Source organism: Leucoraja erinacea, chromosome 2 (assembly GCF_028641065.1).
Source record: "Leucoraja erinacea ecotype New England chromosome 2, Leri_hhj_1, whole genome shotgun sequence".
Classification (NCBI taxonomy): domain Eukaryota; kingdom Metazoa; phylum Chordata; class Chondrichthyes; order Rajiformes; family Rajidae; genus Leucoraja; species Leucoraja erinaceus.
Window position 1 is genome coordinate 113,799,342 of NC_073378.1, and position 13,784 is coordinate 113,813,125.

Sequence of the window (13,784 nt, forward strand, 5' to 3'; positions counted from 1 at the left end):
TTGATCAGTTCTCGATTAGTAAGGGTGTCAAAGGTTACGGGGAGAAGGCAGGACAATGGGGTTGAGCGGGAAAAATTGATCAGCTATGATCAAATGACAGAGCAGAATAGATGGGCTGAATGGCCTAATTCTGCTCCTATGTCTTATGATCTTCACCATCAACTTACCTTGGTCCAATTCTCAGGCCTTTCCCTCCCATTGTAACTTTCTTGACATTTCGAAGTACCATGTACATTGATTCTGAACTTTTACTTAATGTCTTCATCTGTGAGATTCACTGTAAGTTTGTGATTTCAAGGTTAAACATGCAATGGCAGACATTACAAGGATGCTGTCGGCTGCACAGAGTAGATGGTAACTGTCGTGCCATTACTATTGCAAAATCCAAGCCCGTGACATCACATTGGCAGCACATAACATGAAGCAACACTATGTTCTTGGACAAACACAACCAAGGGAGATTAATACCTTCACATTTCCATCTAGTCATAACAACAAAACCATTGTGTTCATAGATGTAAAATATTTTATTTGTAAATGCTGATCTCCTAATCTGGTTGCACAAACTCCAAAACCCAATAACACTCTTTACACTTCAAAAAAAGCTCTTTTTCCCCCAACATTAGATACTATTGTACAGGACAGAAAAAAACTGTTGGACAAATACTGGTAGGATGTTGGAATATTATACAAGAGAAAAAATATCCAAGAAACAAATTCATACAGCTATTTATCAAGAAGAACTATGTACAATTGATTTCTTCTGTAAGGTAAAAAATACAACATGCCATATACATTACAATTTATGACTGCTTCATTGAATATAACAATTTACTGATAATGTGCACAAAAAACTTTATTTCGAACTTAATAGTTGTGAAGTGTCAGTACCAGTTATTTTTCTTTTCTGTAAGTACAAAATAAAGCTAACCTGGTTCAAAATGCATTTTAAACTTCTACAAGCCAACACAAAACAGTGTTTGTTTAAAGAAATGTAAACAAAAACAATCCATACAAATATTTTTGTGCCTATTTTCTCATTTATTTCAAAACCCTATTGCCAAAAATCCTGCAGTGTTAGCATAATTACATCTCATAATTTTGCTTAAAAATAAAAATTATCTTTGACTCTACAACCCTTAACATGATTCTGCTGTATGTATCGTGTCTGCAATCCTCTACCTTAATATCTAGGCTTGCTAATGGAGCATCTAGCCGCTACCTGGGTGTGGTTTTGAACCTAATTCACAGTTGGTTAAAATTATACACCATGTAACCTGACTCAGAGGACTGACTCCACTAAAAGCAAATGGCTGCAGTGTCAGGTAGCATTTGGTCATTTTTTTAATATTGTATATTCCTTGCTTTATTTACACTTTGTACAAAGTAACAGGGTTTTTATATCTGCAGGTAACAGCAGCAGCTTGGCTTTCTTCTACTTTTATTTTTAAAAATAGCTTCATTCACTTATCCAATAAATACAAAAATGTTTCTCTTTTATCATACAGAAATCAAAAAACTACAATAAACTGACTCATGGAATCAAGTATTTTAAATGTTTTTAGTGCAAGTTATTTCCCTTAGCTGTATCCCTAAGGAAGTCACCTCAGTACATTCCTTGTTCAGTGGTGTCTACTTTTAATTAATTATTTATTTAAACTAGAGGGCCTGCCCCTTGCAAATAAGGCTGTGGCCAGCACTGTTGATCCTTCCCCTAGCTGGTGAATTCAGTCCTACATTCATAAGTGCCTACCCTACTTGTAAGCAGGTCAGCCATTGATTCTTTTCCTAGTAAAACCATTGCTCGTTTTCAATACAGGACAGTAACTCCAGTGCTCGACCAATTAATAATCTGCTTCCACCTGCATCATGTATGGACAGATGGGAGTGACTGGTACGTCAGCCAGTCTTCGTGTATGCTTGTTCCGCAACGCTGTGCTGCTGCTGGAGATGAGGAGAACCATTTGTGAACTCCAGGCTTACTTTTTAAAATGTGTGCGTGCGTGTGTGTGTGTGTGTGTATGTTTTTCTGTGAAAAGAGAGCATCTCTTTCCAGGGACAAGCAATCCCAGAAGTAAGTATTGCAAGGAATGTGTTTAGTTCATCCATTTGCGGCAGTTCACAGCTCCACAATGACACGGGATCTTGTGCTGGTCATCTTCAAAATCAAATTTGTAATCATAGGACAGCTGCAACAGAAAACATTTCCGATCACTGACTGGATTAGAAAGATTGATAGCAGAAACCGAGGGTGAGAAACGCACAGCACCATGATTACAGACCACATCACCGTACAGAAGTACAAGGGAATATTCAACTCCAACGCCTACACCCACTGACAACAGTCAGAAGAAAATCAGCAATTTTGAGACTTTGTAAAGCACCGTGAAAATAAAGGCAAGAGTTGAGCAACAATCAAATGACTTTGACATCCCCACTTCACAAAAAATAACATATTTCTTTTGAAAAGCAACAAGGTCGCCTTGAAATAACTCGGTATGTTTGGAGATGCAGCATGGAAACGGGCCCATCGGCTCACTGAGCCCCCAGTCAAACTAGTCGTATATATTCCTACTTTCTTATATACTCCCTAAACATTGGGAGCAATTTCACAAATTAATCTACAGACTTGCACATCTTTGGGATATGGGAAAAAAATTGGAGCACTCGGAGGTAAATTTTGCAGTCACAGAGAAAACGTGCAAAATCCACACAGACAGCACCCGAGGTCAGGATCAAACCCGGGTCACTGGCGCTGTGAGGCAGCGCCTCTGCCAGTATTTCCGGAAGATTACAGCAGTAAAATTCATTAAAATAATCGGATGATTTGTTTTGTATACTGGGGCGCATGTATTGAAGGCAGAACTGCTTATTCAGTTCTAGATTCAGTTCAGTGCGTTACGATGATTTACTGCACATCCCTAGTTGTACTGTGATGGTAGGAGGGACACTAATGATGTTGAGCCCTTTAACCATGCCAGGAAAATAAAACCCATTGTTCTTTCGTGACTGCAATGTAGAGATTCTTTCAATCCAAGATATGTCAATCATAGCTCCTTAAGTATACATTCTCACTTGTGAACTGGATTAGGTTGACCAATTAGTACATGACTGAACCGTACATCAACTTCTGTACATACTTTTGATGCGATTCCCTCAACTGAAATTAATTTTGCTCTTAATTACAAATATTCAACATTCAAGGAGGGACTTCTAAATAATTCATGCAGCTTCCCAATTCTTGTCCAAATTGGCCTTGCTATAAAATTTAAGGTAATGCCCTCTAGTTCCGAATTCCCCACAGATGAAAGAGTTTAACTACATCCACTTTATTTTAAAGAGCTCATTAAATCAGCACCCAACTGTTTGAATTTGGGAACACAAGCCAATTCATGCACTCTTTTCTCACAATTTAACCGTCTAACTCTTGGCATTATTCTGATAAAATTTAAATGCACCCTGTGCAAGATGATGCTACTGAAGTTCCATGCCCAGAGGTAAAACAAATTACTAAGAAGAGTGCTGTAGATTTTATGTATCAGAGTTTTGCATTTGAACAAGGACCCAAACACTTTGTCTCATCCTGGACTTTGCTCTTGTTCAGCAAATATCCACACACATCTATGTATTTTGATTTATTGCCATCATTCAGAATGCACCCATGGAGTCAGAGAGAGATACGGAGCAGAAACTTCAGTCCTTCCAGGTTGACACAAATCATTTATCCTAATCTTACATTAATCCCATTTTTTTCTCCCAACATTCCTCTCCACTCCTCTCAGATTCTTTCATGTTATCCCTTTTTGTTGTTTCTCTCGGTCCATTTTTGGAATCAAATGTAATTATATTAATACAGAATGCTGAAAATATCGAAGCCAGGCAGCAAATGAGCAAACAGATAACATTTCATCAGACATCTCAGAGAAGAAACTTAATCCTTAACTGTTTTCTTCTCCACAGATGGCCCTGACCCAGGTATTTCCAGCATTTTCTATTTTGAATTTCCCGCACCCACAGAGCAGACTTAATGAAGCTTTGATTACAAGATGGACCTACCTCTTCTCCTTTCTGAAGCCTACGGTTGGAGCTGATGATTATTTTGTGTCCTTTCTCAAAGGTCACCACCTCAGCCACACAATTTGGTGCACAGGAATGATTAATATATCTGAAAGATTATAAAGAACATCAGACTACGGGATATAGTTCAAAGGATTCCGATAATTGTTCCTCACAAAAACAAGGAGAGAGTTATTCCAGTTTTATAAATGGCAGAAGATTTTAACGAGGATAAGAGGAGTATAGCACATATATGTGGCAGGAAGGAAGACTTCAGATTTCTGGGATATTGCGAAGGCGTAGCCTATACAGTATGGATGGACTGTACTTCAATGGAACCAATGTTCTCTGTGGAAGATTAGGGGAGGTTTAAATTAATTTAGCAGATGGTAGGTATAGGATGGTAGCATTAAAAGGGGAAAAGAGAGATGTAAAAAGGCTTGGGAGATGTAAATAGCATCGGAATAAACTTTCAGAAATTATAAGGGAGATCTAAATTGCATGAAAAATTCCAATAACTGCACGCCAGTCAGTTTAATCTTGCAATAACTGCACGCCAGTCAGTTTAATCTTGGTGATGGGACAAATCATAGAAACAATAGCCAGGGACAGAATTAGTCAGGGGGACAAGTGAGAATTGATTAGAGAAAGACAGTATGGATTTGTGAAGGCAGGTCTTATCTAACTAAATTGATAGAGAATCTAGAGGAAGTAACAAAGAGGGTATCCTTGTACAAAGCCCTGTTAGAAAACATAGAAAAATAAGTGCAGTAGGCCATTCAGCCCTTAGAGCCTGCACCACCATTCAATATGATCATGGCTGATCATCTAAAATCGGTACCCCGTTCCTGCTTTTCCCCCATGTCCCTTGATTCTTTTAACCCTAAGAGCTAGATCTAACTCTCTCTTGAAAACAACAGATTTCATTCAGAAATTGTTATGGCTCATTTCACTGGGATGCTCCCAATTGATGTGATGCCTTTGACTGAAACTCTCGGGTGGGTTGAGATTCTGCCTGCCCTCAACACCAGCTAAACACAGCATCAGGCTTCGGTCAATTACTCCTTCACTGGGGGAGGTGGTAACTCAGTGTTTATAATTCACTCTGATCCGATCCATATCCAAATAATTTTAATTTCTTCCTTGGTGTTGAGTTGAATCTGACTCTGAACTGGTCACCTGGAGCAGGTGGAGAGGGGGCTCAGCTATAGCCAGACCCACTTGGTGAAGCTCCTTGCTGGACCCCCCCTTGCAGATTCGAATCTAATCAAAATAAAGCTATTGTTAGTGAGTAGCAAAGCAACTGTAACCAAGCTGTATGATAATGGTGGGGTAAAGTGGGACTAGCATGGTTAGGCAATTCGGTCAGCAAGTATAGGTTGGGCCGAAGGGCCTACTTCCATGCTATATTTTGGTGCATGACTCCGCGATATGATATAAATAACATTCCAAAATGGGTTTTTTTAAGGTTCCACACAATGGAGGTTGACTTCAAGATTGAAGACAATAAAATAAAAGGATGTAGGAAATAGGCATAACAAGAAATAGTAGTAACAAAACCTAATGAAAACTTATAATGGAGCTCCCCAGAGGTCAGTACTTGAATAACAACTTAAAAAAAAAAACGATTTGGACTTGGATGCACATGATATTTTGTTAAATTTACAAATTTACAAAACTTGGGAGGTGTAATGGTGGAAGCTGATAAGCTGATGGAATGGGCAAATAAGTGGAAGTTGGAATTTAATGCTGAGAAATGTGAAGAGTTATAGCCTGGAAGAGGAGTATGAATGAGGAGGCAATATAAACTAGAGTGCATAATTATAACAATGTTACAAGGCAGAGAGAATTAGGGACAAATTGGCAAAATAATTCACCGAAAGTTGAAGGGCAGCTTTACAATATAACAATGCACAAGGATCAATGACCCACATCACCCTGGTCATGCTCTCAAGTCACTCCTGCTCTTCACTTCACTCTACATCTGGAAGTCGATGTAGAAGTCTGAAAAGTGTAACATCCAGGTTCAGAATCTGCTTCTTCCTAACAATCATTAGGCTATCGGATACTACGAAACCCAACTAAAGTCTGAACTGCCTTGACTGCCTGCGCTCAGGCTTCGGGCTTTGTTGTTTTTTGCACTATATTGTTTTTTTAAAAATGTATTGAACTTCTTTTTATTGTTTATTATGGTATCTACTGAGTACTGTGTTTACAACCTTCATGCTGCTGTAAATAAGAATTTCATTGTTCCACTTGGAACCTCTGATAATAAAACACACTTGACTACAACATAAGGTCAAACTAGTTCAACCATTCCATGGGTTAATGACTGTTAAATCATCTGAGAACAAACTTTCTTTGGAAGTTGAAATAAATCCATCAGGAACATTCAAATCCAGCAGAATGTCATCGAGACAGACCTAGTAGCAGAGTTGAACTTCAGATGGCAAATTACCCTTTCCAATTCTGACTCGGGTCTGACTTTAATGCCAATGAACCCAAAAGTCCACTTTTTAAAGTCAGCAACTATCCCTCCAATTTTGAAAAGGCTACAGGCAAAAAAAATCAGCTTGATAGTTATAATGTAGTAGACATGGGAATATTGTGTAATTGAATGTCTAATTTGTGGGTGCTACTGTGAAATACCATGTGATGTTTGCAACTTAAAATTTGGGCAAGATCAGTACTTATATTTGAGAAAACTGCAATTCAAAGAAATGCATTCATGATATACACATATTCTGAAGAATGCAAGCAACATGAACCCCATAATGTAACAGAGACACTGATGCCTTGTCCTAAGAAGACGATTGCTGGGAACTGATGATGGAATTTGCCTCGACTTTATTTACAAAAATACGCACCTTGCCGGACCTCCCGTCAAAGTTGCATCAATAACATGATCATTGTCAATACGAAACATGTACACTCCACGATTCTGGAAATAAAACTAAACAGAGTCAGTGCTGCTGGTGATTCTGCATAATCATTTGCATTTACAGCACATTTAACAAAGTGCATCTCAGCACCTTTCACAGGAGTGTTAGTTATCAAACAGAGTTTGTCAGTGAGCACTTAAGGAAGGAAGGACAGAAAGAAACCAAGAGTTTACAGAAGGAATTCCGAAGTTCAGGGTCATTGCAGCTGAGGTCAGGAATCTCAACAAGGGCGTAATGACAATTGGGCATGTGAAATAAACCTGCAGCACTGAGATCTAAGAAGCTGGAGGACTAGAGGGGTCATGGTGGGAGGAAATGACCACAAAAGGGTCTGCAAAAAAAGAGATAAAAGGTTTTAAAATACTTCTCCCTTTACAGCTGTTATACCCAGAACTCTTTTCAATGAAAAAATCTACAGAACTAAATGTTTTCAGCTGCTGCCGTTGTGGTAAGTACTACTGGTATGCACTGTGCTACTTTGATTGATGATTCTAGTCTTGCAAGTTGGGAGAAAAAACACCATTCTCAAAGTCTATTTATATTTGCACAAATCCTATGAAGCATGGAATGGAGGAGTATGGATCATGTGCAGGCAGATGAGATTAGTTCAGCTAGGCATAATGTCTAGCACATTGTGGGCTGAGGGCCTGTTCCTGTGTTGAACCTTTCTATGTTCTGTGTTCTATGATGACCAACATTGAACCACTGGGCCGATTATGTTTGGGAGAGTTCCATACCTTAGTTCTGTGGCCATCCTGTGCAGCGGAATTGACTGCAACTGTTGGAAATATTCAGCACATCAGGCAGCCTGTTCCACTGCACTGTCCGAAAATTAAGACGGAACTAATATTCAGGTTAATGTCCTTCACTAGAAGGTTGCGAAGAAAGTTCAATGACCCAAAATGTTAATTCTGTTTGTATTTCCATAGATGCTGTGTGACTTGTTAACTACATCCAGCACTCTGCTCTTAACACTTACATGCACTTAATTTAGTTTTCAATATAGGTTAGTGACCTAATTTGCCCCATAAAAAAAGGACCTTCCCTGACAGGGCTAATTTGAGTGGCAGATCAGAAGTTATATGTTCTGGCATCTGAGCTCAAGTACATTCCCAGCTTCGAAGCCGTAGTACACAGGCAAGGAAGTTGGTAACGGGATGAACCATGGAAAGCACTTCTCCATGAGACTGACATTTCTCTTTAGGTATTGCAAACTCATGGAGTTTGTAAACAAAACACTTTGAGGAAGAACAGAAAGAATATTTGGAAAATGGAACACATGTTCACGCTCATCTCAATTTATCTGTAGTATTTCTATCTGTGATTCTTAATGGAGCCAGAAAATAAATAAGTAAAGAAATATTAACTTGAGATATAGTGTGCCTCAAATTGGAAAACAGTTAATGGCTGACCTTCCCAAGTCCAAACAAAAATTCCTTTTGTTGAAAGGTATTTGGTAGACATAGATGCATTGATAATGAATGAATGCAGTTGACTCGAGGAACATTCCTTGACATTTTTCTTTGGAGGGTGCTCTCAGATGCCAGGGACACCTTAAATAAATGCTCATATTTAGTTCTTGCTTTAGTAGCATTTCACTTTACTTAAATGTCACGGGCATCTCTCTGGAATAGTATTTATGTATGTAATGGAGATATCCTGATGCCACTGACTTATTCAAGTGGTTCAGTTACAAGGAGAAAAAAAAGCTTCTTAATTGGGGAATTATTTTTGGAGTTGTATCTAATATTAGTTGCGCAGTGGTGCCTTACAACACGAGAGATCAGGGTTCGATTCTGACTACGGTGCTGTCTGTATGGAGTTTGTACATTCTTCCTGTGATCACGCTGGTTTTCTATGGGTGCTCCGATTTCCTCCTACATTCTTAAGACATTCAGGTTTGTAGGTTAATTGGCTTTGGTAAAAAACATTTTTTTTAATTTTGCTATCATGGTGTGGTTAAACAAACTGGGGTGAAGTGCCATTGTGCATCGTCCCTGTTCTGTACTTTCCCCGTTTCTCTGCATACATGGCGGAAATCAACCTGTTATCTGCAAAAGCAATGTGTTTTGACTTGGTGGAAGTAAGGAAAAAACCCTAGAAAAAAATGAAAATATTCGGCATTTGTTTAGATAACAAGTACATTAATCTTTTTCAGGTACGCACATGACGGCTGAGGCATGGAATCTCTTCTTGCCATTATTTCCTACCTTATCCTGAGAATTTCATCATCTAAAGTATTTTTTTTCTTTGAGTGGGATGGAATGTTTTGTACACATGATATCAGAGTAGAGCCATCAACATGAAATTTTGCAAGAGCTCTTCATAGTTTAAGCTCCCAAGAGCTTAAATCACAAGAACAAACCATTCCTTCCTCCCCATCCTACTTCTCAAAAATAATTCACTTGCTATAAACATCAGGGCGCATGTGTTTACTCTGAAATAAATTAAAACTTCTCATTCTGAGTGAACCTTTACAACACAAATTGTCCTGTCTCTTTCATGCTGGGAGCTGTGGATGGGGCCAGGTGGAAAGAAGTAAATAGTGTTGGATGATAGAAAGATTTAGACTGATTAGATGATAATTTTTTGGATTGTAAGTTTCAAGACCAGGATATAGATTGACAAAATAGGACCAAGCCATGAATGGCTTGAACCATTCTATCTCAAGAAATATTTGTTTGTTTAAATTAAACTATACTTTAAACATTAGAAATACAGTGGAAACAGGCCCTTTGGCCCATCAAGTCTGCGACGACCAACGATCACCCCATATACTAGCAATATCCTACACACTAGGGACAATTTCCAGGGACTAGGGACGATTCCAGTGGGCGGCACTTCGCGGCAGCGGCCCCTGCAGTCCGTCTGTCCTTTTAAATTTTTTTTGTCCCGTTCAATGTGTAGTTTGCTGCGCTCTTTGTATTGTTTTTGGCTGTGTGTGTGTGTGGCGGGTGGGTGGGAGAAACTTTTAAATCTCTTCCCTGCTCGGGAGACCTGTCCTTTTCCCTGTTGGGTCTCCATTATCGTTGGGGCCTGGCACTGTGGAGCGGCCTCCAGCCGGAGTGACCTGGGAGCTCCAGTTGCGGACCCTGCGGACTTACCATCAGAGCTGGCTGGCCTCAGAGCGTGGGGAGCTGTGGCGGCACGCGGCTTCAGCCGGACTTTGGGGCTTCAGCTACGGGCCTGTGGACGGTGACGTCGGGAGCTCGCTGGGCCCTGGTGGGAGACCGCTTTTCGGAGCTCCCGCGGCAGCAGCTTCTCCCGCCCGAGTTGATGGGCCGATAACGACCCAGAGCGGGGCCTGACATTGCCCGGCGCGGCTTTAACGGCCGAGGGACTTGCCATCGCCCGCCGGGGGCTCCAACATTAAGACCCGGAGCAGGGCCTTACATCGATGGCACGGCCTTAACGGCCGCGGGACTTACCATCGCCTGCCGGGGGCTTTAACATCGGGAGAGGATGGAGAGCAGGGGCGAGACAAGACTTTGCCTTCCATCACAGTGAGGAGGAGATTCACTGTGATGGATGTCTGTGTGAATTGAGTTGGTTGTGTGTCTTGTAAAATTGTTTCTTTTTGTTGTATGGCTGCAGAAACCAAAGTTCCTAACGGAAAAATAAAGTTAATTGAATTTACAATTAGGTCTTTGGAGTGTGGGAGGAAACCGGCACACACGGAGAAAACCCACGCAGCCACAGGGAGAACATACAAACTCCGTACAGATAGCACCCGTAGTCAAGAACAAACTCCGGTCTCTGGGGTTGTAAGGCTGCAAATCTACCGCTGCGCCACCATGCAGCCACAACGGAGGGCTTGGCTGGGATTTGAACCATGCTCTCTTGCACCCAAAGCAAGGATCATACCATTAGACCAATAAACCAATATACTGTACAACTGTGTTTATATTTGACATCCCATGTGTGAACAACAAAACAAAAGTAAATACTGATATTACCTGAGATTCATAAAGTTTCTCCCGCCTGTTAGCCACTTCATTGCGGATGATTGTTCCAATGTACTCAATAACCATGGTATGTTTCTCAATGTCCCGGGCAGCATACAAACCAAGACCCTGAGGGGAAAAAAAAGTGCTAGTTGACATATGAGATTTATCTCATTTTGAATTCATCAGACAGAATCTTTGGTCTTGAGTCACAACAATAAAACAATGGTTAAGAGGGAACTGCAGATGCTGGAAAATCGAAGGTAGTCAAAAATGCTGGAGAAACAGCGGGTGAGACAGCATCTATGGAGCGGAGGAAATAGGCAATGTTTCGGTTCGAGACCCTTCTTCAGACTGGTAGCATTTTGAGTCATTATTTTTGAAATTATACTTTGAAGCATTACACTGATGTATAGCTCTTAATTAACAGTGGAGAATCAAATCTCGGCAGGTAACTTTATTGTAGATGCACTGTAAACCTTGCTCCAAACTCATGAGCAGGGACCAATTTATGCTTTTTATCTTCTCAAAACAAAAGCAATTCCGCACTGAACCACTCTATGATTCTATGACATCCCTCGAAACATGGATAGGGGATGTTTCATGTTGGGACCCTTCTTCAGTCTGAAGGAAGGTCCTGACCCGATACGTTGCCTATCCATGTTCTTCAGGATGCTGCCTGATCCACTGAGTTACTCCAGCATTTTGTGTCTTTCCAAGTTGGGGAAATTAATGGAATGAAGACTTATAAATGCCTAGTGCTCAAGACTCTGTACCCAGGTCTGAACAAGGGTCCTGACCCTAAAGGAAACCTATCCATGTTCTCATGGGATGCTGCCTGTCCAGCTGAGTTACTCCAGCACTTTGTGTCTTCTAGTCTGTATCCTAAAATAGCTAAGGAAGTGACACACAAAATAATGAATGCATTGGTGGTCATTATCCAAGTTTCTTAGAGTTTGGATCTGTCCCTATGGAGTGGAGGGTAGTTAATGTAGTAGTGGAGCTATCCCCACCATTTAAAAGAGGGAGATAAAACCGGAGAATTAAAAATTGAATAGTGTCATTGAAACTTACAGAATAATGAATGGCATGAAGTGGATGTGGAAAGGATGTTTCCACTGCTGGGAGAGTCTAGGACCAGAGGTCATAGCCTCAGAATTAAAGGGTGCTCATTTAGAAAGGAGGTGAGTAGTCAGAGGGTAATTAATCTGTGGAAATCATTGCCACAGAGGGCTGTGGAGGCCAAGTCAGTGGATATTTTTAAGGCAGAGATGGACAAATTCTTGATTAGAACAGGTGCCAAGGTTATGGGGAGAAGGCAGAAAAATGAGATTAGGAGGCAGAGATCAGCCATGATTGAATGACGTAGTAGACTCGATGGGCCGAATGGTCAAATTCTAATCCCATAACTTGTGATACTGAAGATGCAGCAGCAGGAAACTCAAAAGGCATAGTAGAAAACAGATTTCCCAATTAAACTCCATCACATAAAAGCTGATTTTGTGAAAACTTCAGTTACATTTACAATATATTAAACATTTTAGGATACATCGCTAATAACATTTCTCCATTAAGAAGGAACCATACCTCATCATTATCAACTTTTGCCTTTGCACACTGTTCCAATACACAACTAGAATCATAATTTGATGATTATGTACATAAGTACATAATTTTAGCAATAGCTTTCTATATTGACCATAAAACAATTGAGCTTAGATTTGTGGAACTGCAGATGCTGGTTTCGAAAAAAAACCCCAAAGTACTAGAACAACTGAGTGGGGTCAGGCAGTATCTCTGGAGAACATGGATAAGCAATGTTTCAAGTTGTGATCCTTCTTCAGAGATGCTGCCTGACCCGCTCAGTTACTCCAGAACTTAGTGTCTTTAAACAATGTAGCTTGATCGATTTCTTTAATAATATACTAACCTGGATCTGAGAACGGGCCAAGTACACATTAATTTTCCATTCCGTCTTCATTTTACGATACTGAGACGATTTGGAATGAACAAATTGCTTGCTATAAGGTGCATTCAGCTCTCCCGTGACTGTGCTCTGAAAAGACTTGGAAGTACTGGTGCTGTTCAGCGTATGTGGCCTAGCACGATTTGGCACCAAGTAACGAGAAAAGAAGGAGAAAAAGAAACAAATTCTGAAGTTCCTTTTGATCAATGGGAATAAAAATAAGTAAACAGTTAGAAATATTTTTATTCTTGTCAGATGGGAAGGGAAACTGCACACAAAATGGACTAAGCTGAGCAATTTAATAACCAAGTACATCATTATGAAGAGGTACACAACTAATTTTCTGGCAACTAATGGTCCAGCATCTCCTTTAATCTGGACAGAATTACAAGAGCGCATTTGAAATTTGCCCCGGAAGTCCCCCTGAAAACGTGGTGTTTGGCTGGGTGAGGCAGTTGATCTCTAACTCATTGGGATTTCTGTGGCTGGACTGTGTGCACTTTGCCAACAGCACCGCCAACTCAGCAGTATGGGCATTTGGAAGTCCACTGAAAATGTGGCGCCTAGGCTGGGTGAGGGTGTCGATCTCGACATGGGCTCATGTTTCTGCCTGGAAAACAGCGTCTCGGCTCCGCGGGTGTCCGCCAGTCTGACCCACATCATGACTTCTGAGGGCAACATTAACCAGCGCCCGGGCAGCCTATGCGAAATATGCAAGTTTTGCTGTAAATTTAAATTTATATTTAATATTTGTCTTATTTTTTGCTGGCAATCACAGGACACGGGAGGGATATAATTAGTGGGTCAGAGGTCATAGAGTGATACAGTGTGGAAACAGGCCCTTCGGCACAACTTGCCCACACCGGCCAATATGTC

General features: G+C 40.6%; 1 protein-coding gene across 10 annotated transcripts in view; it reads right to left on the reverse strand.

The window, feature by feature from the left end:
• Window positions 1-503: 503 nt before the first annotated feature.
• The window catches only part of kmt2ca (lysine (K)-specific methyltransferase 2Ca), a 342,802-nt gene continuing 329,521 nt past the window's right edge, over window positions 504-13,784 (reverse strand). For 8 of the 10 annotated variants that reach the window (XM_055664102.1, XM_055664129.1, XM_055664136.1 and 5 more), the window contains 5 exons: window positions 12,873-13,104; window positions 10,955-11,071; window positions 6,924-6,997; window positions 4,057-4,165; window positions 504-2,189 (listed from right to left, as the gene is read on the reverse strand). In XM_055664102.1, coding sequence (XP_055520077.1) covers window positions 2,097-2,189; window positions 4,057-4,165; window positions 6,924-6,997; window positions 10,955-11,071; window positions 12,873-13,104 — 625 coding nt within the window. In that variant the 3' untranslated portion in view covers window positions 504-2,096. The remainder of the gene's footprint in view (window positions 2,190-4,056; window positions 4,166-6,923; window positions 6,998-10,954; window positions 11,072-12,872; window positions 13,105-13,784) is intronic. The other 2 variants (XM_055664121.1, XM_055664113.1) reach the window with 1 other exon arrangement.